General features: G+C 43.0%; 1 protein-coding gene across 5 annotated transcripts in view; it reads right to left on the bottom strand.

Annotated features, from left to right (window-relative positions):
• The window catches only part of TEX14 (testis expressed 14, intercellular bridge forming factor), a 118,203-nt gene that overhangs the window by 25,525 nt on the left and 67,253 nt on the right, over positions 1-25,425 (bottom strand). For 4 of the 5 annotated variants that reach the window (XM_043583927.1, XM_043583926.1, XM_043583925.1 and 1 more), the window contains exons 8-19: positions 24,158-24,271; positions 22,990-23,113; positions 19,673-19,851; positions 14,746-14,897; positions 13,402-13,592; positions 12,633-12,783; positions 10,158-11,059; positions 6,742-6,848; positions 4,359-4,447; positions 2,735-3,016; positions 1,758-1,858; positions 63-182 (exon numbers count right to left, since the gene is read on the bottom strand). In XM_043583927.1, coding sequence (XP_043439862.1) covers positions 63-182; positions 1,758-1,858; positions 2,735-3,016; positions 4,359-4,447; positions 6,742-6,848; positions 10,158-11,059; positions 12,633-12,783; positions 13,402-13,592; positions 14,746-14,897; positions 19,673-19,851; positions 22,990-23,113; positions 24,158-24,271 — 2,512 coding nt within the window. The remainder of the gene's footprint in view (positions 1-62; positions 183-1,757; positions 1,859-2,734; positions 3,017-4,358; positions 4,448-6,741; positions 6,849-10,157; positions 11,060-12,632; positions 12,784-13,401; positions 13,593-14,745; positions 14,898-19,672; positions 19,852-22,989; positions 23,114-24,157; positions 24,272-25,425) is intronic. The other variant, XM_043583924.1, reaches the window with a different exon arrangement.

The raw sequence follows: 25,425 nt of genomic DNA, 5'->3' as shown, positions 1-25,425 counted from the left end.
TTAAAAGAAATAAGGCAACAGAGAAAGCTGAAAAGTACTTTACCCTAAACTGTGGTTTTTACCTCTAGAGCTAAGTTTTCTTGAGCAGTTGAAGAATGAAAATATTCATAGTCTGGAGTTAAAAATTCATCTGTTACATCCTCAGAAGACTCTGGTGAACAAGTTGATTGCATGGACTGATCCTATTAATAATGTAGGAAATCACTTTTAGGTCGGTGTTCATTGTAAACAAATCCCTTTATAGTTGGATGCAGTGTTAATAACGGGGTTATCTAAAATCACTTGGGCCACCCCCCCCCCCACCTGCTTGCACCACCTGACTCTGCCTTCCTTCCCCACAGCAAGCTGTGAACCCTTGCAGCAAGTGAGGCAAATGAAAATCCTGGGACTCATCATCCTCATCTGTACAATGGAGAGGGAGGGAGTTAGGTGACCTTTCTGCTCTGAAATTCTAAGAAGAAAGGCCCTAGACAACTCAAGCTGGCACTGAGTTTGAACACCCACAGACGCAGTCCGTGTGTTGGCATCGTCTTCCAGATGAGGAAGCTGAGGCCACTCAAAAATAAGGAGTCCCGTGGGCACTACAGTTTAAAAGTGAAGGAGTATAATGTTAAAAATAGCAATGCAATCTCAATAATAAAAATAAAACTTGAAGATTCAAAAGTAACAGCTATTTCTTCACCATCTCCATTCCACCCCTTCCTTTTCTGCTTATTTCTCCATGTTCAGGCCCCGATCACCACATGCACAGGCAACTAACTAGCTTCTTTCCACACCTTCAATGATCCCTTTGCAGAGGTTTTATGATTTATTTCCTTGGATGCTGCTTTTTCCACATGCTTCCTCTTCCTGCACACTTGGCAGCTGCTCCCCTTCACCTCTTGTATCAAATTGAAACTTCTCAGACAAGCCTGGCCTCACATACCTTCCCCGCTTCCCTGACAGACCTGCTTCTCCAGCCAAGCCAGTATGCTTAACATGGCCTATCCTTCCAGCCCCCATGTGAGAAAAAGAATAAATTGTCCTAAATTGTCCTGTGGGTGGTTTGTGTGCCGTGATTAAATATAATAGTATGTTCTTTGAAAGATCTCAAATGTTACCACAATTGTATTTTTATATTATTTCATTTTCAGTTGCTGTTTATATTCTTTAAGTGACTGTGTCCTCCTATCACAATGATAACACACTCTGGTTCCTTAGCCTGGCTGGACTGTGGCCCAATTACATACCTCAAGGATGTGTTAAACCCCTGACGCAGGGCTGCAGCCTCAATGCACAGATCCTGCTGAGGTGCAGTGGCCAGGCAGAAACACATTCCTTCTACTGAGAGCTGAATTTGGGTCCCAGAGGACACTCTAGGTGAAGAAGGCCCTCTCATCACAACCCTGGCCTTGCTCTTCCTACTCCAATTGGACCTCAGTCACCTGCTGGGCCATGAGCTTTGATACCTGACCTCACACTGTGATTCCAGAGTTGGTCTCATCATCTACGCAGCTAGAAAGAAAGCTCAAGAGTTTCCAGAATCTGACACTTGTCTGTGTTCCACCCAAGCCCCAAGATACACAATGCTTTGAGTTGAACTGACTCAAACAGTATTTAGGCAGGGAGAAAATACTTTTCCATTCATGTGAAGCACATACTCCAACAAAAAAGAACTACTATAGATATTATTTCAATGTCATAATATATAACAACAACTCAGTTCTACTTTATTAGGTCCTTGGGTTCAACCTGGCTCTGCAGGCCATATTACTTACACTGTAAGATTTCTCAATGACCACAGATGCGTCAGAACTTGCTTGAAAGACTTCACTATGCTCTGGATACACATTTTTGCTGGGAGACAGGTGCCTGATACCTAATGATTATAACACAACCAGGGCCATAGTCATTCCATGATATTCAGATGGCATGGAAGGGAAGAGGAGTGGCAGGAGAGAAGAGATCTGTGAATATTCTGCCAAGGATGGCCATGTCCCATATGTCAGGTTCAGTCCAGAAAGTGGAGACTGTAAGTTTGGCCTAGCCCCAACACGTGGTCCTGTATCATCAATCCTTTGGCCCACCCATTCAAGGGGGATGCTTGATAAGGAACAGATTCTAAATACCAAAAGACCTCAAGCCAGTAGGTTTTCTACCTAACATAAATGAAAATTTTAGATGTACCTTTCTTTGATTTGTAAACAACTGTGAAATAATATTCCATGCCCTGATTGCATGCAAATTACCAGGTAGAAATGCACAGCCTTCAGTTTTAACCTGCAAATCTACAAAGTGATGACAGTCAATGCCATTTGTCTCTAGATTCCTCTAGCACAGAATCTCTAGGAGCCAGTGAAGTTTTTCTGGCTGAAAATGCAAAGAAGTGGGCAGTAGGGAATGGCCATCTACTACTGTACTCAGGTTAAAAAAAAAAAAAAAAAAAAAAAAAGGTTCAATTCCTTGCCAGGTTAGAGCCAACAACAGGGTCATGGTATACAGATTATTTTTCTCCCTTTGAGCAAATGGTCTGCTCCAGTAACAGAAAAACTCACGAATTTCTGGATTTTCTTTACCTACAGGAAGGACAATGGAATCAAAAGGGTATGCTGTTTTCCCCTGGAATTCAGGGATCCCAGATATATGGGAAAGGGGAGAAGACCAAGAAAAGGAAATATTCCAGGATGCTTACTTCTATTTGAGAGCTAATAACTTGATAGAGCTCAACCATCCCAATTCCTCCAACTGCACTTACTGTTGAAGCTTTGAGGTCCAGGCTGTTTGCCATACTGGTCACTGTCACAGTCACTGTTACCCATTTTGTTACATTTGCCATTTTCTCTTGACTCATCATTTTCCCTGGGATACTCTACAGTGCACTGCCAACCCACTTTCTCAGGGTCCCCAAGCGGGGGCTGCAGCAGGGAATCAGGCTCATCTTCAGCTTCATCCTCTAAAGTCGCACTACTCTGAGGATGCCATGGTGGTACTGCCAGCTGCCCGGTGGCTGCTCTCTCTGCCATTTCTTTCACCTCCACTGGACAGAGAGAAAGTAGCATTTAAAACAGAACTGTGAACATTGGAGACAAAAGCTTTTGCTTCTTGAAGAGCTACAAAATACTTTTAAAGTTCATATTATCACAGTAATTGCCTTTTTAGAACTGCATCATCCTTAGCTTGCGCTTTTTGGTTCGAAGGGGAGGAGAGAAAAGAAGTGATAACAGGGAAGGACAGAATCTTCAGTTAATTTCTGAATTTTGGAGTAGAAGGTAGCAGAAAACTTGTAGACAGACCTTCCTGCTATGAAGATTTTACAAGAAAATAACATCTGCAGCCTGTAGAAACTAGTGGAAAGGATTCTATTTGAGTTTGTCTAGCCTCTCTGGACTATGCTGAGTTCATATTTTGGGAGTGTGTATATATGTGTGTGCTTATGTGCATGTGTCTTCATTCCAAATGTTCTATACTTTTGCTAATGTCATTTAACATTAGGATTAAAATACATAGACATCGTACCCTTTTAAAGATAAAACTGATACGAAAGGAAAATGCCCACAAGGTATATCCAAGTGACACTGAATGTTCTTTAATAATGAATGTTATATATTAAATTTCTATATCGTGTACTGTTTTTGCTATAGTTGTTATGTAATATGCATCAGTATATATACATATGTATATATATATTAGTATTATAATCATCAGTATTATATACTGATATATATAGTATATACTATATATATATAGTGATATATATAGTATATATATATAATGGAAATATTCCTATAAAGTCTAGAAATGAAAAAAGTTTTTTCCAGAAAAAAAAATCACTGAACAAAACAGTATACACAGTGGTAGACTTGATAATCTCTTTTCTTTGGACTAATAACACAAAATATGTTCATTTAAACAATGTTAAAAGACATAGGTTATCTTTCCCGACTAGATGGTAAAAAAAGAAAGAAGAAAGAAAAAAGCATTTCCCTTCTGTAATTTGTAGTCAGAAAGGCCTTGCTTTTATTTTTTTAATGTATTTTTTTAAGTTTATTTATTTTGAGAGAGAGAGAAAGAGAGAGAGAGGAAGAGAAGCAGAGAGAAAGAGAAAGAGAGAGTCCTAAGAAGTCAGCATGGAGCCTGACAGGGCTTGAACTCACAAGCCGTGAGATCATGACCTGAGCCCAAATCAAGAGTCAGACACTTAACCAACAGAGCCACCCAGGCACCCCAGAAAGCCTTGCTTTTAAACTGGAACGATCCAACAGTAGAAAAGAATGTGAGAGGCTGGTGCAATACAGGCTGTGTACTTAGAGATAACAAGCAGGTTAGAAATATACTTTAAATTTCATTTTGCCCAACAGAACTTAGGATGTTTTACTCACATTTCCATTTTAAGTGTACCTCTCCATCATCTTCGTTATTTCTTAACTTTGTATGACAGATTTCAGAAGACACAGATTCCACACTGATCCTAAATTATATAAAGGGGTGGGGGGGGGCAGGGTAGACACAAATATAGTAGTTTGCTCAAGTTCCTGACACAACCCTGAGCCCTGCAGCTCCAGCCCACCCGGACCATCCTCTCCTCTCAGAGCCATTTCTGGGGTTGCACTGACTCCTGCCTGCCACCAGAGAGTGTCAGACTCCCCAGCGTTCTGACAGCAAGACTCCTTACCTAGCAGAGGCCTGGACAGGGCTGGATGACACCAGAGGTCCCTTCAGGTGGCTTGGCACAGGGAAAAGTACACTATTAAGCTGAGTCAACTTGGTTCGGGCACTAGACTCTTTAGACCTTCCCTGGCTAGGAAATGAAAGGACTGGGCTAGAAGACCTCTGAGGTTTTTTTCAGTTTCCAAATTCAGATTACATGATTCTAAAAGTACTCTTGAAAATTTTTCAGAGGTAGAAGAAACCCCACAATTGAAACACAGTTTCAGTAGACAGACTTCTAGTCCCTGAGCTATTGCAGAGCCCCCGACCCCAACAATGCCACAGAACACAGGTGATGGTTCAGTAACTGTTCCTACCCTTTGTTCAGAATTCTTTTATAACAGGCCCACCTGCATATCAGTGATAGCACAATAACTAACATTTGTAAGCATGGTCTTAAGGCACCAGGGAACCTGAAGAACATTCAGAGATCTTCAGCTTAGTTTCACTGAGTTCCAGACCCTACCCACCACTAATTAGCTGCCTGCCTTTGGCACACTTTAATCTCTCTGTACAAAGGTTTCCTCGTCTGAAAAACAAGGGAATCTCTTTTCCTCTACACATCCACGATTATATATGTATCTTATCATTAAACTAACCCTTTGAAAATGTGTGACTTGTGGCATATATATGAATTCCTTGTTATCCTGAATGCCCTACTTCCCTGCTGGACCAGAAAGCAGAGAGACTGAATTAGAAAGGTCAAATCTGATTGGCTTCTTTAAAGAGCAATCTGACAGCAGCTATCAAGTTATCTTTAAAATGTTTAAACGCTTCACCTAGTAACTCTGCTTCTGGCAATCCATCAAGGACATAATTCCAAAGTGCAGAAACAGTTGCACTGACAAGTCGCTGTGGCCCTATTCAAAATGGACAAAAAAATAACACAACCTAAAATTCAACAATGGGGGAAATCCAACAATTATGAGTTCACAGAAGGTTTTCCAATAATGTGAGATAATGCTCTTGTTCTAATGTAAGGGAAAAATCAGGATATAAAAGCACCTATATATGTTTACACGTAATTATAATTTTATATCTAAAAAAGATATAAAAAGACTAGGTGGATTGGCAGCAAAATGTCAAACTTTTCTTTGGCCTGTTTTTTTGTGTTTTGGGGGGAACACGGTGAATAGGGGCTTTGATTTACCACCTAATGCCTATACTGTCACCGCATCTGCTTCTCTCAATGATGTGAGCTCTAACCCCTTTGGTGCCAGTTAGTTGGTTCTCCAGTAATTCTCTTTGTAAAGGTAACATACACTGAACTAAGATGTCTGGGTATTCTCCTTGATACTCCCTTAGTGAACACATTTACCAACATGAAAGAACAGCAAACTCTTGTTGCTAGTCTCAAGTCAACACTGGGAGAGAAACAAAAAGTTACTTCTTTCCAGGAGAACTGACTTCAAAACCATGGATTAAAATCATTTAACCACAGAAAAGAAAAACTGAAATTGACGGACTAGTCTATCTTGAAACACACTTACTGGCCCTTTAATAATCGGCCCTTTAATAATTTTGCCCCTATGCAAAATAAAATGTTTTACATAAGTTCTTAAAAACTCACTGTACACATATGCTCTCCTTCCTGTGATTTGTGCTGAAGCCAATTCATTTCATTGATTTGGCTGGAAATCAGAAGCTGCATGGTTAACAGTTGTATTGTTCAACCCTGCTCCGACGTCAGGGATGTTTATTTTGAACAACCCTGGTTTCCAAACAGTTTGGTTTCTGGAGCACTGGCAAATGGGGTACCTGGCATCTCTTTTTATAAGAAAAACAATTTTGGCAGCTTTGGAAAGGCAAGGTGCTTTGCTTTTGATAAATGATGAATTCTGTCTGATTAACCTGCCAGGTCCTTTACCTTTGATGTTTTCTCCTACAAGTTCCCATTACATAGCTCCTTCCACTCATTCAAAGGAGAAAACCTGCCAAGATCTGTTTCTGTGTTACTGTTTTTCATCACTCACAGTCCCTTTGTGACAAGACACATGAAGATCATTAAGTGGTTTTGGGGTCACATGAGAGTCTAAGAACAAAATGTTAACCCACCTGCTGGTATTTGGGCTCCTGTTTCTTTCCAAACTGTGCTTGGCTCCTTGAGAGGGCTGCGATTGTTCACTTGTGCCCTGTTTTCCAGGTCCACTAAAAGTTGGCAGCTTAAAAAGAGTAGACCTGTTTCAGTGCTTTGATGAAGGAATTCCTCTTCTCTTCACTCTCACATTCTATTTTTCAAGCCATTCTTGCTAAATGTGCAGAAATAATTGAACCCACTAAGATGATTTCCCTTTTCATGTTTCATACCTAATAACTCATATATTGCGTGGAGGTCTTTACATAGAGAAGCTGGCCCCCAAGAACCCAATACAGACTGGGAGCAAGTGAAGAATAAGCAGACAAAACAGACATAAAAAATCCCAAAACTTTCCCCTGTATTATTATTGAGGCAGCAAGCTTTGTGGCAGGAAACCGGGGCCCTGGGTTCTAGTCAAACCCTTACTCAGAATAACCTAAGAAAGTCTTGTGCTTCAGTTTCCTCATCCATAAAACTGGGATGTAGTATCTATCTGAGTCCACCAGTGAGGATGCTATGAAAATAAAGCACACTAAAATAAAAGCTACAATACTTTGGAAATAGAAGTAAATTAAATCACAGGTGTCTGTATGGCTCAGTCAGTTGAGTGTCCGACTCTTGATTTCAGCTCAGGTCATGATGCCAGGGTCGTGAGATCCAGCCCTGCCTCAGGCTCCACACGGAGCCTGCTTAAGATTCTCTGTGTCTGTCTCTCCCTCTGCCCTTCTCCCCCACTCATGTTCTCTAAAAAAAAAAAAAAAAAAAAAAAAAAGGTAAATTAAACACTGTATATTTTATCCCAAAGAGAGAATTTTGGATCCGCTCATTCCAAGTTTAACAAACTTAGTTCATTGTACTTCCTAACCTTAGGCAAATTGAGACAACAAATGTGGTATTTTGGGATGACATCAAGATGCCTAAAAGTGAGAGGATGCACAAAAATGATCATAAGCTCCCTAAAGTATGAGCTCCAGAGGACTCTGTGTGGGGGAGAAGATTCCTTAGCAGGGGCTAAGGGCAACAACTTTATCATGGAGCATCAAGTAACATGTTCTGAAAAATGTCATGGTCACCAAGGAAAGATTAGAATATATTCAAAATAGGTATTTAGGATAATGGGAAGTTTGTAATGTTTTCATTTAGTATGATTAAAAATTTAAGAACTGATAAATTAATGGATTTCAATTAACTGAAAAATCCATTTAGATGGAAATGCCTTATTCCCTGATTATGCTAGAAAAGCAGGGTAGATTTTTTCAAGAAAAATTCAATATGGTACAATTGTTTTATCCATAGTCATATGTATTAGTAGATGGTTTTCAATGAGGCTTGCTATGAATTCCTTCCCTTGTTGTCCACACTGCCACAAGATAGCTGGAACCTATTTCCCTCCTCTTGAATCTGGGCTGGCCTTGCGGCTTTGACCAACAGAAACTAGCAGCAGTAATACTGTCCTAGGGCTGGGACTAGTTTTTAAAGAGGCTTAGCAGTTTCAACTTTCACTTGGGAAGGCAGCTGCCATGCTGTAGAGAAGCTTGGATGAGATTATTTATTGGATGATGAGAAGCCAAGTGCAGAGAGGGGCTGCTTGGAGGAGGCCAAGGCACCAGGCATGTCAATGAGGCCTTGAACCTTCTTGCCTATCCCAGCCTTCAGCTGAATACAGTCAAGAGAGTGATCCCAGCCCATGCCACACAGAGAGAATCACCAGGTAAGCCCTGTCATATTCCTGACCCACAGAATTGTGAGAAATAAATTATTGTTTTAAGCCACGAAGTTTGGGTTTTTGTTGCTGTTATTACATAGTGATAAATAACCAAAACATAACATACAAGGAACCTTTTTATTATTATTATTTGAGAGAGAGACAGAGAGACAGAGAGAGAGAGAGATGGCTGGCAGGGGAGGTGGATGAGGGAGGGGGGGTAGGAGAGAGAAGGAGGGGAGGAGAGGAGAGAGGGAGTGAGAGAGTGAGAGAAAGAGAGAGAGAGAGAGCAAGAAGAGAATCTTACGTAGGCTCCACGCTCAGCATGGAGGCTGACAGAGGGCTCAATCCCATGGCCCTGGGATCATTACCTGAGACAAAACCAACAGTAGGATGCTCAACAAACTGAGCTACCCAGGCGCCCCAAGAAAACTTATTTCTAATAGTTTTCTAATAAATTTGAAATTTCAATATAAACAGAAATTAGAGTCTAAGTAAGTTCTTTGTGCCTTCTTTTTATACAAAAAAAAAAAAATGCCAACACTTTTGCAAATGTTTTAAGTGAGGACTGAAGTCTGACATTCAGCAGGGCACAGTGAAAGAACACTAAACTAGGAGTGAAGAACTCTGCCCCTAATCAGTTGTGGGCCTTGGCAGTAGTGTAGTAAGGGGGGGGGGGGTGGCAAGGGGAGCTGTCTGCCCTGTGCAGGCAATTAAAGGATGTACTACAGGCAGAGAATTTTTAAACTATAATAAAACCCACTAAAAGCTGGCCAGCTTTTTATCACTGCAGCCCAGCAATTCTAAATAATTTCAGTAAAAAGTCCTCCTTCTAAATGAGGCTGACCTCTCCTACCTCAACCCCACCTTTGTAACACCTGGACATTAGGAAGTTTAAGGCACTGAACTTGAGCTTCATACTCTGTAAAATGATGGGGTTGATCCATCTCAAAAATCCTGGTTCAAGAGGCAGCCAGCATTCCATGTGTGAACTTGTTCAGACTCATTCACTTATTCATTCCCTCAGTGACCATTTGCCAAGTACCTACTATGTGCCAGGCACCCTTGCTAGGACACAGAATGAGTAAGACACAGACCCTGTCCTTAAGGAGCTCATGGAAGAGCTACAACCTCACTAAGCCTCAAGCTACACCTGCCAAGCCAGCTCCCATGGTATCTTCTCACCTCCTTTGAGGTGTCTTCTTTGATGACCAGGTCCATCTGTCCCATACTGGGGCTACTCATAGGTAGAGTCTGTGGCTCATGCATCATCATATCCCAGAGTCTAATGCATAGCCTCTGGCTCTATAAATGTTTATTGAATGAGTGAGTAAATGAATGACTAAACAATTTAGAATGGGGATTAATACCTGCCCAAGATACCATATTTAGTAAGTTGAACCACGTATAATTGTCAATACTCGAATATTTTGACCTATAAGACAGCAATTTCAAATAGTTCAATCTGATGCATGGATTACAAAGAACATGGGCTGTATGTTGGGTTTGGAATGAGAGATGAAGAGTATCTACCTTGGAATTCCATCCTAGAGGCCTTATTTCCCAAAGCCAAGAGGACCCCACTATGAGTTGGTTGTATTTAGGTTAGTCCTTGCACATGGATTAGGGGCTATGCTGAATCATGTTCCAGATCCTGCTCACACTGCCCTGCCTCCCACTTAGCTGTACCTGATGGCTCTTCTCTGACTGATCCCCAGTGCTTTCTTCAGAGACTTGGATGACAGGTTTCCAGCCACAGTCACTTCTTTTCCTGGACCTTTTGCCAAAATGTCCTCCTTGAAAGTCTCTCACCATGGAAGATCTTGTCAGGGTTTGGCAATTGCCACTGGTGTCCAGCTGCTGGCCTCTCGGCAGATGCATGACAGGTGGAACATAGGTGGAAGCTGGGGGGCCCAAGGCTGAAGGTGAGTCATAAATGTTTGTAAACTCTCTTGAAGAAGCCCACAAAGACCTGTACTCCTCCTGCCCCTTTTGTATCATCTCAAGTTTATCAATTCTCTGTTCAGTATTCCTCAGCAAATCGGCATTCTGGTACATTAATGTCTGTGAAATCTTCAGATTCAGCACACACTTACTGATGTACTCCTCGGTCATGCACCTATTGCTCCCATTGCCCTTGGCTTCTCTGGCTAGCTCAGGTAGGCTGGGTGAACTAAGAGAACCATTTTGCCAATCCCAGTCCTCAAAGGAGAGCTCTGTGTCAGCTTCTGAAGAGCTCTCGTCCTCATCATAAAAACAGCATGCTTCTCTCTCCATCTTTTCCAACTCTTCCTCCATGGACTTTAGTTCATCTGCTTGGCTTGGTCCAGCTCCCACAACAGATGAATCAGCTCCTGGGGGCTCCTCCTTCGTGTTATCTCCCCTGTCCAGGCAGCCTGAGTAGATTTCATTGATTTCAAAGCTGCAGAGGCTAGCCTGACCTGGGCTGGGCCCCCTGGCGTCCTCTTCCATCACAGAGCAGGCAGGAGAAGCAGCATCTCGGTTCTGAGTCTCCTTGGCCATCAGACCTGGATCTAGGACCTGAGGATCTGGTGTTGCTTTCTCCGTGGGTGAATGAAGCCGACTGCCTGCTGGAAAGAGTGGCAACATGCAACTGATTAAAGTGATCACATGCAGCAACTTAGCAGCCTTAGCATGTTGCTCCAGCGATATGAGAATGGAGAAAGAAACTTTTTAGTTTCCCATTCCTTTCCCAGGTGTGGAAGACTACAAGATACACTCCCAGGAGGTGAGGGAGTATTTCTAAGAGATGAAAATTCCCATTTTGACATGAGTTGAGGTAGAAAATTGGGGAGGGGTCAAACCCTGGGGAAAATGTTCTAAGCTTAAGTTACAATGTGTTCAAAACATGCCAAACTATCAGGACATGCAAATTACAGGCCCCTGAATCTTAAAAACTAAATTCATAGCTTTCTTTACACACAGGAGTTTGAATATTCATGTCAAAGTTATGCTCTTGGTGAGCATCTGATAAAAGTAGCCAAGACACTGCCCGAGAAGCCACTATATAATGGGAAGAATAATTAATTCAAAAAATACCACTAGAACTGATCACCCATCACCTCTGGTTGATGGTATACAGCTTACAGAGAATGGGATAGAGGAGCCAAAGTAATGAAAGCTTGTTGGAGGTCATTCTGGAGGCCTCCAGCCCTGTCCAAAGAGAGGCAGAAAGAATGGTCACTTGGCCTGGATTCCAGCTCTCTAGTAAGTTCTGGAATCCTGAGCAAGCCATAACCTCTCTCAACTTTAGTGTTCTCATCTGGAATATGAGGATATTAAGCCAGATGACTGCAAGGTCCTTTTCAGCTCTGCATTCTAAGATTTCTTTTTTTTTTTTTTTTAACGTTTATTCATTTTTGAGAGACAGAACAGAGCACGAGCAGGGAAGAAGCAGAAAGAGAAGGGGACAGAATCCAAAAGCAGGTTCCAAGCTCTGAGCTGTCAGCATAGAGCCCAATGCGGGGCTCAAACTCACTGACTGCAAGATCATGACCTGAGCTGAAGTCAGACACTCAACCGACTGAGCCACCTAAGTGCCCCTAAGATTTCTAAATGTACGAACAAAGCTATAAAACTATATGAAAAGCTTGGAGGGAAACATCAAAATATTAACAAATTATTTCTAAGTGGCAGGATTAAAATAAGTAATTTTCTTCTTTGTATGATTTCAAGTTTTCTATAATGAGCAGATAATAGTTTTAAATATAAAAATCACCATTTTGGGGGATGCCTGGCTGGCTCAGTCAGTTAAGCATCTGACTCTTGATTTTGGCTCTGGTCATAATCTCACAGTTCATAATATTGAGCCCTATGTCGGGCTCTGCCTGCTTGAGATTCTCTCTCTTCCTCTCTCTCAAAATGAAATTAACTTTTTAAAAAAAATCACCGTTTTTATTTGTGAAGCAATTAAATAAATTCCTAAGAATAATCATACTAGAAATAAACTGGCTGTTACTGCTTAGTTCTGGAGCCAAAAATATTTAACTTAGTAATTTCAAGGATCTTGATTTTTCTTGAAGGCATCAATCTTTTCCCAGTATAAGTGATGTGTACAGTCTGGAGGAGTTGATTAGTTGTAGCCTGCAACTCTTGGAACCCATTCATGTCAATTAATGCTTAACCTGTGGGTTAAGGCCATACCTGTTTCCTTTAGCTCTTTTATTTCCAAGTTAGGGGTCTCTTTCAAATGTTCTGACATCAGTCCTAGACAAACATTGACATCAGGATGGAGTTCATATCTCTGCATCTTGGGGCTCTCAGTTGGCTGAGTTCTCTGGGCTCCGAGAAAATCCTATAATAAGGGAAATATCATCAAGGACATATTTGCAATTATCTGAATGTCACTAGTATTTTTTAAGCAGGTCTAGGTATCAAATAAACTTCTTCCTGTTGGGTAGACTGACTGTAATTCAAATTAGCTAATTCATTGTTATTACCAATATATATTTTTTTAATTTTAGAGAGAGAGCGTGAGCAGGAGTGAGGGGCAGAGGGTGAGACGGGGGGGAATCTTAATCTCTGTTCAGCAAGGAGCCCGACATGGGGCTCTATCCCATGACCCTGGGATCATGACCTGAGCCAAATCAAGAGTCAGACGTTCAACCAACTGAGCCACCCAGGCACCCCTAATATTTTTTAAACAGTAGCAATAGCTTCCAGTCACTGAATAGCATTATGTGCCTACAGGATACCTCTACTATGTGCCAACCTTCTCCAGCCCCCCTCATCAATTTCCTGCTGCCCTAACCAAGTGAAGCAGCTAGCAGCTCCTTTTCTTGGGAGCACAGAAAGGATATGATGAAATGAGGATTTCCAAAACTTCTTTCAACTAGCTTCTTCCTCATCTCTAACCCCCTATGCCTCTGTGACGAGTAAGCAGAAATAAAGTCCTAACAGCTTCAGAGCTTACCTTTAAGTCGTTCTTCAAAATGTACCGGATATCTTGAAGGTTCATAGTTCGGTCTTTCTGCTTGACCTGGATGCCTGACTTAACAATATCATAATAAGGTTTTGGAAGCCTTACATCAGCTTCTAAATAATTTCCCAAGACTATGGCTTCTTTAATAACTGAGCCATCTAAGCCATTCCAGGGTATGTTATCTGGTAAAGAAAAAGTCACAGGAAAAAGTAACATAAAGAAATCATGTTTTAAACAAGAAGAAATCATGTAAAATTGGGTAATTGGGGTAACCTTAGTTAAGTCACTCAACCCCTTTAAACATTAATTTCTCTTTATAGAAAAAACTATCTGGATGACCAGTCATAGACACGAAACCACTTTACCCATTTACCAGGGAAATCCCTGCTATGGAGACAGGAACAAGTACTGTCAGAATTATGTACATGTGGGCTCCCTGCTGGCAGACCTGGAGACCACAGGAAATGTTTCATGGCATCAGGATGGGCAGCTCAGTGCACTCCTCTCATGGAAGGTGTGGTTTTGCCTCTCAGATTGTAAACACTGCTAAATGAGAGGGAACACTCACTTACCTCCTCAGTGAATGTGGTTTTACTGTGTGTGTGTGTTTGTGTGTGTGTGTGTGTGTGCCCTCTCCTGAAAGATTCCTTCTATCTTCAGATATGTGATCACTTCCTTAGCATTAGGGTCTTGAAGGATTGAATGGCTTCCATATCTGTCAGGTGACACTGCTTATATACATATTGAACTCTAGGTGTATTTGGTTTCATAGTTTATTTCTCAGAGGCCAGTCTTTTCCCCTCGTTTACAAGTTCTTAAAGGGCACCTCACAGAGACCCTTAAGCACTGACAGCAATATTCAGTTTAAAAACTATGTTTGGATTGGGGCACCTGGGTGGCTTAGTCGATTGAGCGCCTGACTTTGGCTCAGGTCATGATCTCACAGCTCGTGAGTCCAGGCCCATCAGGCTTGCTGCTGTCAGCGTGGAACCTACTTCGGATCCTCTGTCCCCCTTTCTCTCTGCTCCTCCCCTTCTCATGCGCTCTCTTTCTCAAAAATAAATAAACATTAAAAAAAAACAACTTTGCTTGGATTAAATGCATCACCACTAATAGGAGGATAGGTTGGCTTTGCTAAGTCTCAAAGAACAAGTCAAAAGAGATTTCTGGACAATCACCTCATATCTTCTATTAAGTACAAAGAAGTTTCCGTGAAGAAATCTCTCTTTCCTATGTTCTGAATTTTCATAAAAGTAACTCCTGTGAAAAAAAAAAAAAAAAAACCCAACCCAAGAGTAGAGACTCTGGTCATAGTGAATGTGCTCTTGGATCTACCTGTTAAAATCTCCTGTATGATCATCGAAAAGCTGTAGATGTCCGACTTCACTGTGGCTGCCTTCTCTAAGATCACCTCCGGGGCAGCCCAGTTGTACAGCTGGGTTGGGAGGGGCACTCGAGTCAGGTCCCTGTGTACACGTCCATCCTGGCTACAGAAGGAAACACAAGGTCAGACTCATGTCTTAAAGGATCATCATGACCATCACACAGTACCTCTGTGAAACATCTACCTCTGAAGACTGGCAACCTCCTTGAGCTTCTAGAAACCCAGCTAGACCCTGAGCTAACCCTTGCTGCCTGCTGTTTCAATCTACCTGAGTGGGCCCTGCCCACCCTCCAACCTCATCTGGCTCTCTCTCACTCAAGTCACGGGGGCCCTCTTTGAGTTTCTCCAGCATGCCAAGTACATCACCATTTCAGGTCTTTGCACTGGAAACTGGCTTCTTCTGCATGCCATGCTCTGCCCAGAGATCCTAGCTTGACTGGCTGCTTCTTATAAGAAAGGTATTAGCTTGAAAATTACCTCTTCAGAAAGGCCTTCCCTGACCACCTGTAGTCCTGTTTTATTGGCTTCAGAGCACATATTATCTGAGGTTTTGTTCATTTACTTACTGTTTATTATCTGTCTCCCCTCTGCTAGAGTCAGCTCCATGAGAAGAGGCACCTTATCTGTCTTTTATATCATGTATCTCTAAACTTACATGAGGGCCTCAATGCCTACTTAAGACTCTGTCAAGACCCCCCTCAAGCTCCATCTGCTTTATCAAAGTCCCTTGTGGGACTCCTCCAATTCCTGTGATTGCTTTTCTTCTGAACTCTGCCCTCTTGGGAATAAGTCCTTTCAGTTCATCACTCAAAGGTTCACTGATGTGTTTGAAAAACTCAACTGGGTCCCAACTAGACTCCTTGAGAACTAAGTCATAGCATCCTCAATATCTGCTGAGCCAACAAGAGTCCTCAGGGTGAAGTTAGCGCCCACTTCCATCTACAGGTGTCATGAAAATCTAATGAGACCTTGCATGTGGAGAACTCTCTGAGCCATAAAGCACTATGCAAGTAAGTTATTAATATGAATGTTATGGTAGGCATTTGGTAAAGACTGAGGACTGCTAAGTTAAGAATCAAGTTTTTGAGGCACCTGTGTGGCTCAGTTGGTTAAACATCTGACTTCGGCTCAGGTCATGATCTCACAGCTTATGAGTTCAAGTCCTGCATTGGGCTCTGTGCTGACAGCTCAGAGCCTGGAGCCTGCTTCGGATTCTGTGTCTCCGTCTTTCCCTGACCCTTCCCCCACTCATGCTCTGTCCCTCCCCCCGCCTCAAAAATAAACATTAAAAAAAATTTTTTTAAAGCAAGTGACCAGAAGTTCTTTGCTGGTCTAGTGAAGGCCAGATTTTAGGATGGGATGGGCTTCTTGGACTTTGAGCAAACCTCCCTAAATAATATTTCTTCCAGCAGAGCTTTTGGTAGATGGCAGTGAGTTCAGGAAATCATGAAATGAAAGCTGGTATTGACTTTTTGGTTGTATTGCTAAATAGTTAGATGTGGCCTAGTATAATGTGAACAGCATACAAGCATGCCAATATCAGAGGAAAAGCAATGGAGTGTTTTCCCACCAGAGAACTCTGAAGTCCTAGTATGAAGTCCTAGTCCTACTCTGAAGACCTAGTATGTTTGGCTCTTCACTTCACAGGCTGATTCTCCAAGGGAAACACTCACTACATTCTCAGACCTCTTAGGCTTGTCTAAGGTTCAGATAAGGGTAAGTCACTTACAACCAGTATTTATATCCTTTCTCTTTTACTTCCACTCACCTTCTTCTCTTACAATCCTCCTTTCCTCTCTGTTAAAGATAGTCGTAGGGGGGTGGGGGGGTGGCGCTTCTTTTCTGGCTGTCATTCTGGGGTAGTTATTTTTCTAAGCTTCAGCTCTGACATCATTAAAATTACATTTGGCTACAGCTATGTGATACCACTTGCAAGGTCAATCCCAGCTCTAAAGATTCCATTAAGAAGGAGCTGAAGAATAAGAAAAACTGCTCTGTCATTTTCATACCATGAGATGGAGTGTTACCCTTGACAATGACATTCAACAAATAAAATGTTTCCAAAAATAAATGTGGAATTGAAAGCTATTTTGGATTCTTGGATCCCAGCTCATGTTATCAGCTGTCAAAGAAGGATGTGCCGTTGTGGCTGTAACTGCTTGCTGACTGACATTTCTGCCTGAGATTCCATTCTGAGGTCAGCAAACCCAAAAGGAAACACACACCTTCCTACTCAGTTATCTCCCAGCCCCTCATTTGACTAATCTGTGAACACCAGCTTCTCAATGCATCTCACATTTTTCACTTCTATTCTGATTCTGTAGTCACCACCACACCCTACACAGTGGCCTCCTAGTTGGGCTTCCTATCCTCAACCTCTGATCCATTCTCTCCTGATAGCCAGGAAACGTCCTCTACCACTTGGTTGTAGACATAGCTGGGTAACTTCAGACCAGCTCTTCACCTCTCTGGGCCTTGGTTTCCTCATCTGTAAACGACAAGATTGGGCTGGGGCATCTCCAAAGTTCTCGTTAACTCTAGGATTCACATTTCTACAGAGAGCTCAGGCAGAAGAAACTGTTATACCTCCATGTAAACAACAGATGGTGCTCCATCACCAGCAAATAGATTGTATTCTTTCACAGGCTTCCTGAAAAGCCTTTGTTATGGAAGACAAAAATGTCCAAACACCTTGGCTTTCACTGCTGCTGAGCACATAGCCAAAGTGACCAATCCCATTCTGAACAATTTTGAGTTTTCCCATCATCTACACTCATCTGTTCACTTAACCAACAAATACCGAGGACTTACTACATGACAGGCCCTGAGCTGAAAATGAACATGCACCGTTCCTGCCCTCTCAAAGGTCACCATCTGGTGGGACAGACACATAGCTGTGGAGGAAAGGAATATGCTAAGTACTCGGGGACCAGAACTTCAGTACAGGCTTCACAGGTGTGGTGAGAGACTGTGCCTGAGGAAAATTTAAAGAATAAACAGGCAAGTTATTCACTGAGAGGTGGCCTATACTGAAAGAGGCTTTGGAGGGCCAAGCAGGGAATGGGAAGTGAGAAGGTTGGCACTGTGGGTAGAGCCTCACGTTGGAAGGCTTCCACACCCTGCAAAGTGCCTGGACTTAAATCATGTAGGCAATGGGGAGACACTGAAAGGTTTTCACTGGAACTGAGAATGGATTTGATCCAAGGCTGTGCAGCTCAACTGGGGACAGCTGTCTGGCCTCTACCAGTTCTCATGTGGACAAGTACTACAGTTACACCCTAACTGCTTCCCTGCCTCTCTCCTGTCTCCTCTCAGCCCCTTCTTCACATGTAGGAACAAGAAGGATCTTAGCCTGTCAATCATCCATGACACCATCTGCTAAATAAATAAATAAATAAATAAATAAAGCCCTTCAAGCATCCCAATGTTCTTAGGATAAAATAAAAACTCTTCACCAAGGTCCACAGAGCCAAACACAACCAATTCCCCCCTTAAAGGACTAAGGGCATGCGTGGTTTGGGAAGCAAGACTTTCTGTTTCATTCATTCAAAAAACATATGCGGAGTGCCCACCACGTGAAGGCCTGCTCTAGGCATTTGAGATACAGCAATGGATAAAATGGAAATTCCTGGAGCACCTGGGTGGCTCAGCAGGTTAAACTTCTGATTTCCATTCAGGTCATGATCTCCTAGTTCATGGGTTTGAGCCCTGCATTGGTTTCTGTACTGACAGTTTGAAGCCTGGAGCCTGCTTCAGGTTCTGTGTCTCCCTTTCTCTCTCTGCCCCTCCCCTGCTCATACGCTCGCTGCCTCTCTCAAAAATAAATAAAACATTTAAAGAAAAAAACGTAAATCCCTGCCCTCATAGAGCTTTTCACATAGTGAGAAAAACATTGGAGGGTATGCAAGAAGGAATGACCAGCAGAGAGCCTCCGAAACAAAGCCTCAGTGATTGGTGGGTAGGTGGGGGCAAGGATAAGCCAACATAGGCAGGTCTGATCATGAGCTCTGCCCAGTGGCTCAAGCTTCACAGCAGAGCAGAACCAACAACGGGCTGAGGCTCAGAAGGCAAAAGGCAGCACAGAAGCACAGGGGAGATCCTCTGCCTTCCAGAACCTAGGGGCAGGAAATGGCACATGCCCCCAACTCTCTGGAGGACTTTGACTCTTGCCAACAAGGAAATGAATCCCATCCACCAACCCTGAATGAGGGTGTTGTTTTGTCTCCACCTACCTCACTGTGCTTAGGCCCTCGAGGGCAGGGAATGGCCTTAGTGCCCACCTAGCCAAGCACCTGGCCCAGGAGTAGGAGGTGTGACCAATTGTGAGGCTCATCAGCACCCATCACCTTCTCTCTCCTTCCAAGATGCACAGCTATGGCACATTTCCCAGCCTCTCTGCAGTGCAGAGGTGACTGCAAAGTGGGAAGCCATGACTTAGCCAATTCAGACTGGACCTTAAACACCATGTGCCCCTCCATGTTCTCTCTTCACTGACCAGCAATGCAGAGGACACAGTGGGGGACTGAGACTTGGGGACAAGTGAACCATGGATGGGAGGAACCTAGAACCCAATGGGTGCCCCAATACACACACTAGACTGCAATGTGAGTGAGAAACACACCTTGGTTTATTAAGCCACTTAAAATTTTGAGTTGAATAGTTAGGGCATTTACACATATTGGCTAATATGGGCTCCTTGCTTGTTAAATGTGCATTAAAATGATAATGTCCTGAGCAGAAGTAACTTCCCTAAAGTCCCTCTAACGTTGACAGACAGGTCAAGGCATTTGGGAAACCTCTTTCCCCAAAAATGAAGAGTTCAGCCCACCAATGAGGAAGAGTCCTGTCCAGATCAGATTCTTTCTCTAGAGCACCCACCTTTCCATCATGTACTCCAGGTTGGTCAGCCTTGCTTCCCCAGCGGAGACAATGTGGATGGCGTAGGAGCTGAGGGAGCGGTGGATAAACCCCCGGGAATGCAAGTATCTCAGGGCATCAGAGATCTGGAGCAGCAGATGCACAATCACCTCCATGTGGAGCACGGGGAACTGGGACCGCTAGAAGCAAGGGATAAAACAGCAAGGAACAACGCTGGGCTCTGGACACTACAGAATGCTTTGCAGTTTCCAAAGTCTTTTCAACTGATCCTCACAGCTACCTAGGGTCCTCATTTTATAAATGGGGACCCAAAAGCTGAAGGTTAAATGACTGGCTTAAGGTCCCACTGACCCTGGCCCTCTGGCTCCAAGCCTAGACTCCTTTCTCTGAACTGAGCTGTTTCACACCACAAAAACTGAAGAGACAGTTCTGAAAGCCTGGTATGTACATCCAGGGTGGGCTCACCACCACCACCAATGAGCCTGCCCTGCACCCATCTAAGCCTGTGCTGCTGAGAACTTGGAAGCTTAAAGGACCAGTCCAGCCCCTGCGCCGGGCAGATGACTGATCCTAAGGGGAAAGAAATTCACTTACACCAATGTAGCTGACTGATCAAAGTCATACTGGTCTCTCCTCAGAGAAATGGCATTCTTTTTTAAAAAAAAATTATTGAAATATGATTGACATATAATATTATATTAATTTCAGGTGTACAACACAATACTTCAACAGTTCTATACGTTACATAATGCTCACCATGGTAAGTTTAGTCACCATACATTACTACGACATGACTATATTTCCTATGCTATACCTTTCATCTCCATGACGTATTTTGGCTTTTGTTTTGCTTTTTTGAGAGAGGGTGCAAGTGAGCGAGGAGCAGATAGGGAGGGTAAGAGAGAGAATCCCACAAGGGGTGAAGAGGGAAGGAGAGGGGGGGAGAGGGAGAGAGGTGGGGGGAGATAAGCGGGGCTCACCTGAAGCGGGGCTTGAGCTCACAAAACCATGAGATCATGATCTGAGCCAAAGTCCAATGTTTAACTGACTGAGCCACCCAGGTGCCTCTCCATGATTTGTTTTGTAACTGTTAAGTCTATACCTCTTAATCCTCTTCACCTATTTTTCCCACCCCCTACCCTCTACCCCTCTGGCAACCACTAGTTTGTATTTATGAGTCTATTTCTGTTTGGTTGGTTGGTTGTTTAGTTTCCATACACAAGTGAAATGATATGACATTTGTCTTAGTCTGACTTATTTCACTTAGCATAATATCCTCTCTAGGTCCATCCACATTGTTGAAAATGGCAAGATCTCAATCTTTTTTATGGCTGAGTAATATTCCATCTGTGAAACATATTTCATATTATCATAATTTCACATTATATATATGTATATTTACCATATATATTATATATACATATATACACATATCATTATACACATATCATATAGATATATACATGTATCTCACCTCTTCTTTATCCATTCATCTATTTCTGGACACTTAAGTTGTTTCCATATCTTGGCTATTATAAATAATGCTTAGGGGTGCATATATCTTTTTGAATTGGTATTTTCATTTTCTTTTCATAAACACCTAGTAGTGGAATTGCTATATCATATAGTAGTTCTATTTTTAATTATTTGAGAAACCTCCATGCTATTTTCAACAGTGGTTGCACCAATTTACATGCCTATCAACATTGCAAAATGGTTCCTTTTTCTTTTTTCAAAAAAATTTCTTTATTTATTTTTGAGAGAGACAGAGTATGTGCGGGGGAGGGGCAAAGAGAGAAAGACACAGAATCTGAAGCAGGCTCCAGGCTCTGAGCTATCAGCACAGAGCTTAATGTGGGGCTCGAATTCATGACCTGCAAGATTATGACCTGAGCCGAAGCCGGATGCTTAACCAACTGAACCACTCAGGCACCCCAAAGGGTTCCTTTTTCTCTACATCCTCACCAACACTTATTATATCTTGTCTTTCTGATACTAGCTATTCTGACAGGTATGAGGCGATATCTTATTGTGGTTTTGATTTGCATTTTCCTGATGTTTGGTGATACTGAACATCTTTTCATGTGTGTTTGCTAACTGTATGTCTCCTCTAGAAAAATGTCTATTCGAGTCCTCTACCCATTTTAATCTGATCGTTTGGCCCCCCTCTTTTTTTTTTTTTTTTTGTATTTAGTTGCAATATATCATTTGCAAATATCTTCTTCCATTTATAGTCAATTGGCTTTTTGTTATACTGATGGTTTCCCTGGCTGTGCAAAAGCTTTTTATTTCAGTGTGGTCCCAATAGTTTATTTTTGTTTGTGTTTCCCTTGCCTGAGGAGACATATCCATAAATTTGTTGCTAAAGCCCATATCCAAGAGATTACTACCTATGATTTCTTTTAATACTGTGATGGTTTCAGGTCTCACGTTTAGATCTTCAATCCATTTTGAGCTTATTTTTGTGTATGGTCTAACGAAGTGGTCCAATTTCATTCTTTTGCACATAGCTGTCCAGTTTTCCCAACACCATTTGATAAAGAAACTGTCTTTTCCCTATTGTATGTTCTTGTCTCCTTGGTTGCACATTAACTGACCATATAAGCCTGGGTTTATTTCTGACCTCTCTATCCTATTCCCCAGAGAAATGGCATTTTAAGGTATGCCTTCATCAAATGACAGGAGAAGAAAGGGGAGGAGAGGGAAAGGGAGGGGAAGAGAAATAACACTAGTAAGTTCTTAGGCAGGAGGAATGGCTAGCCATTTTGGGAAAGGACTCTTTCTGGAGGGTCTCTTCTCATTCCAGCCTAGGATCTTTAGAATAAAGTCATAGAGAAAGAAAAACAAATGCTTCAGGACCTCTCTGAAGGCACATCTCAGCCCAAAGCACACTTCCTAGGGAGTCAATGGGCCCTGAAAGATGTTCCTACAAAGAAATCTGAAAAGTCAAAGGGAGTGATACAGGTCTGTATATAAACAAACCTCTCTCTACAGCAAAGGCCCTGAAAGAAATAAGTGAAACTACAGGAAAACAAAGCCAGGGGCTGTGTGATTACAGTTAGCTAGAAATGCATCTGTGTGTTTTCTGGGTCTGCTGAACTCTTAGAGGTTTGATGAAGAAACAGGACAATAAAATCACACTAGTTCCAATCAGGTCCTTAAGTGGTGCATTATATACCCTTAGAAAGTAAAGAATCAGGAGGTTTATCGTCCTCACATACACAAATGGGAACTCCACTTCTGGGGTAGGGGGAAGAGGGCAGCGGTGAGAAGCAGAGAGGGCAGCAAGAGAAAATTCACCAAAAACAGCCATTTACCCGTTCGTGGAGGACACCAAACAGTGTGCCGACAGTGATGCGCTCGTAAACAAGGCGGGTCTTCTCTAGGTCTTGGGACAGGCACACAGCCATCAGCTGTAGCAGGTGCGGGTGCCGCAGCTTACTACAAAACAAAAGCAGCTTCACATGAGGTAGAGGGCAGAAAGATATGATGAAAAAATGAGTGCTTTCCTTCCTCCTAGGCCCCTTGAACACATTCTAAACAAATACCATTTGTACCTAATGTCTTTCTAAGAAAACAGGATGGGTGGGGTGAGATAGGGATAGGGGAATCTATGATCTCTCACTGATCAGAACCTGAGGGCTTAGTCATCGACAATGATGATGACAAGACACAACATCACCAAGAGCTACTGATCAAGGTACTTTACATGCATCATCTCAACAACCACCTGTATGAAATACTTTATACTCATTTTTGAGATAAGGAAAACAAGGTCAGGGAGATGTCAGAAACTTGCCCAAAGTCACACACCCCTCAGTCTCACATCAAAGCCCACATTGTGTATATGTATCCTTCCAGCCTCCTGGGGTCCCTTTAGGCTGATTTCCCCCAAAAGGAAGAGTTTGGCCTCCGATACATCTCTTGCAGGGGTTGAGTGTCCTACTCAAGGAACTGGGTCCATTCACTCAGCAGTCCTGGTGTGAAACCATGAACCAAGATCCTGTTTTAGCAAGAGCTAAAGGATTAACCCTGGAGCCGTAGGAAACTTAAGGTACTAAGGTACACCCATGGGCATGTCCTCAATGGCAAAGACTCAGTTCCTCAGTTGTGTGGATCTCATGCACAGCCATCATCTATGAAGACAGGACTGTGCATGCTGTCCTCTTGGGCACAGGGCCAAAAAGCCTCAGGGGCTACTGGCTTGGAGACAAGTGTTATGGGAAGTCAATCAGCTAACAGAATTAAGCCCCTCAGCACCACCATTCCCACCCCTCAGGGTATCCATTAATTTCCCTTTCTCTCTCTCTCTCTTTCCCTAGAAGTCAAATGAGCCCATTCCAACAGTCAGGAAATGCTGAGGCTGAGGGGGGCTGGTCTCCACACCTCTGCAACAGCAACAGCACCAGAACCGTACAGCCCTGAACTTGGGTCTGTAAAGAGACGTGGATTGTAATGCACCAGGCTCTTGGGCTTCTTTCTCACCTGCTGTGTTCCTGCTCTGCAATTAACAAGTCAGCCAGCCGAACCCTGCTGCAGTGAGGATGGGTGGGGAGATTCAGCTCCTTCACTGTGACCCTGCTCCCATTCCACACCAGACTACAAGGGCAGGAGAAAGTGTGAGAGCAAGGAATGAGTAGCTCTCCCAGGCAAAAACAGGAGAAGTGGCATTTACACAGAATCTATAAAGCAACTCCACTCTGCACCATTGGGTCCTCCCTTCCCCTACCCCCCTAGTCCTAAAGCACCCTCTGGAACTTAGTATGAGTGGCAGGAAGTCACTGAAGGATTTGAGGGAGGGAGTGATTCCACCAGGTTTGCATTTCTTTTTCATTTTTTAATGTTTGTCTATTTATTTACTTATTTAAAGTTTATTTTATTTATTTTGAGAGGGACACAGAGAGTGTGAGTGGGAAAGGGGCAGAGAAAGAGGGAGAATCTCAAGCTTTAGCTGCACTATCAGCCCATGCTGGGCTCAAACTCAGAAAACTGAGAGACCTGAGCTGAAATCAAAAGTTGGACGTCCAACCAACTGAGCCACCCAGGAGCCCCTATTTATTTATTGGGGGGGGGGGCAGGGTGGGCAGAAAGAAAGGGAGAGAGAAAATCCTAAGCAGCATCCATGCTGTTAGCACAGAGCCCAATGTGAGGCCTCTATCTCATGAATCGAACCATGAGATTATGACCTGAGCCGAAATCAAGAGTAGAATGCTAGCCAGGTGCCCCTGGGTTTGCCTTTTAGAAAGGCAACAGCATTAGGGGCACCTGGGTGGCTCAGTCAGTTAAGTGTCTGACTTCAGCTCAGGTCATGATCTCATAGTTCGTGGGTTTGAGCCCCACATTGAGCTCTGTGCTGACAACACAGAGCCTGGAGCCTGCTTTGGACTCTGTGTCTTCCTCTCTCTCTCTGCCCCTCCCCTGCTCATTCTCTGTCTCTCTCTCTCTCTCTCTCTCAAAAATAAATAAACATTCAAAAAAAAAAAAAAGATAACAGCACCAGCAGTGTGGGGAATGGTAGGGAGGGGTGGTCAGAAAATGGGGAACTGGCTAGGAAGCTAGTCTGTGTGAGGGGCACTGATGACTTGAACAAAGACCACAGCAGTAGGACAGAAAGGAGGGGGGACCTGGTAACAAATCTGTGGCACAGGCAGGAAACTAGGGGATAGAGGGCCTCAGGAGTCTGGCAGAGGCCTTTTTGGAAAGCTGTTTCTTCTAGGCAGGGAAGAAGCATCCAGGTTCAAGCAGGCCAAGAA

The sequence above is a fragment of the Prionailurus bengalensis genome, chromosome E1, assembly GCF_016509475.1.
Source record: "Prionailurus bengalensis isolate Pbe53 chromosome E1, Fcat_Pben_1.1_paternal_pri, whole genome shotgun sequence".
In the NCBI taxonomy this organism is placed as follows: Eukaryota; Metazoa; Chordata; class Mammalia; order Carnivora; family Felidae; genus Prionailurus; species Prionailurus bengalensis.
This window is presented reverse-complemented; position numbering and strand designations above follow the sequence as displayed.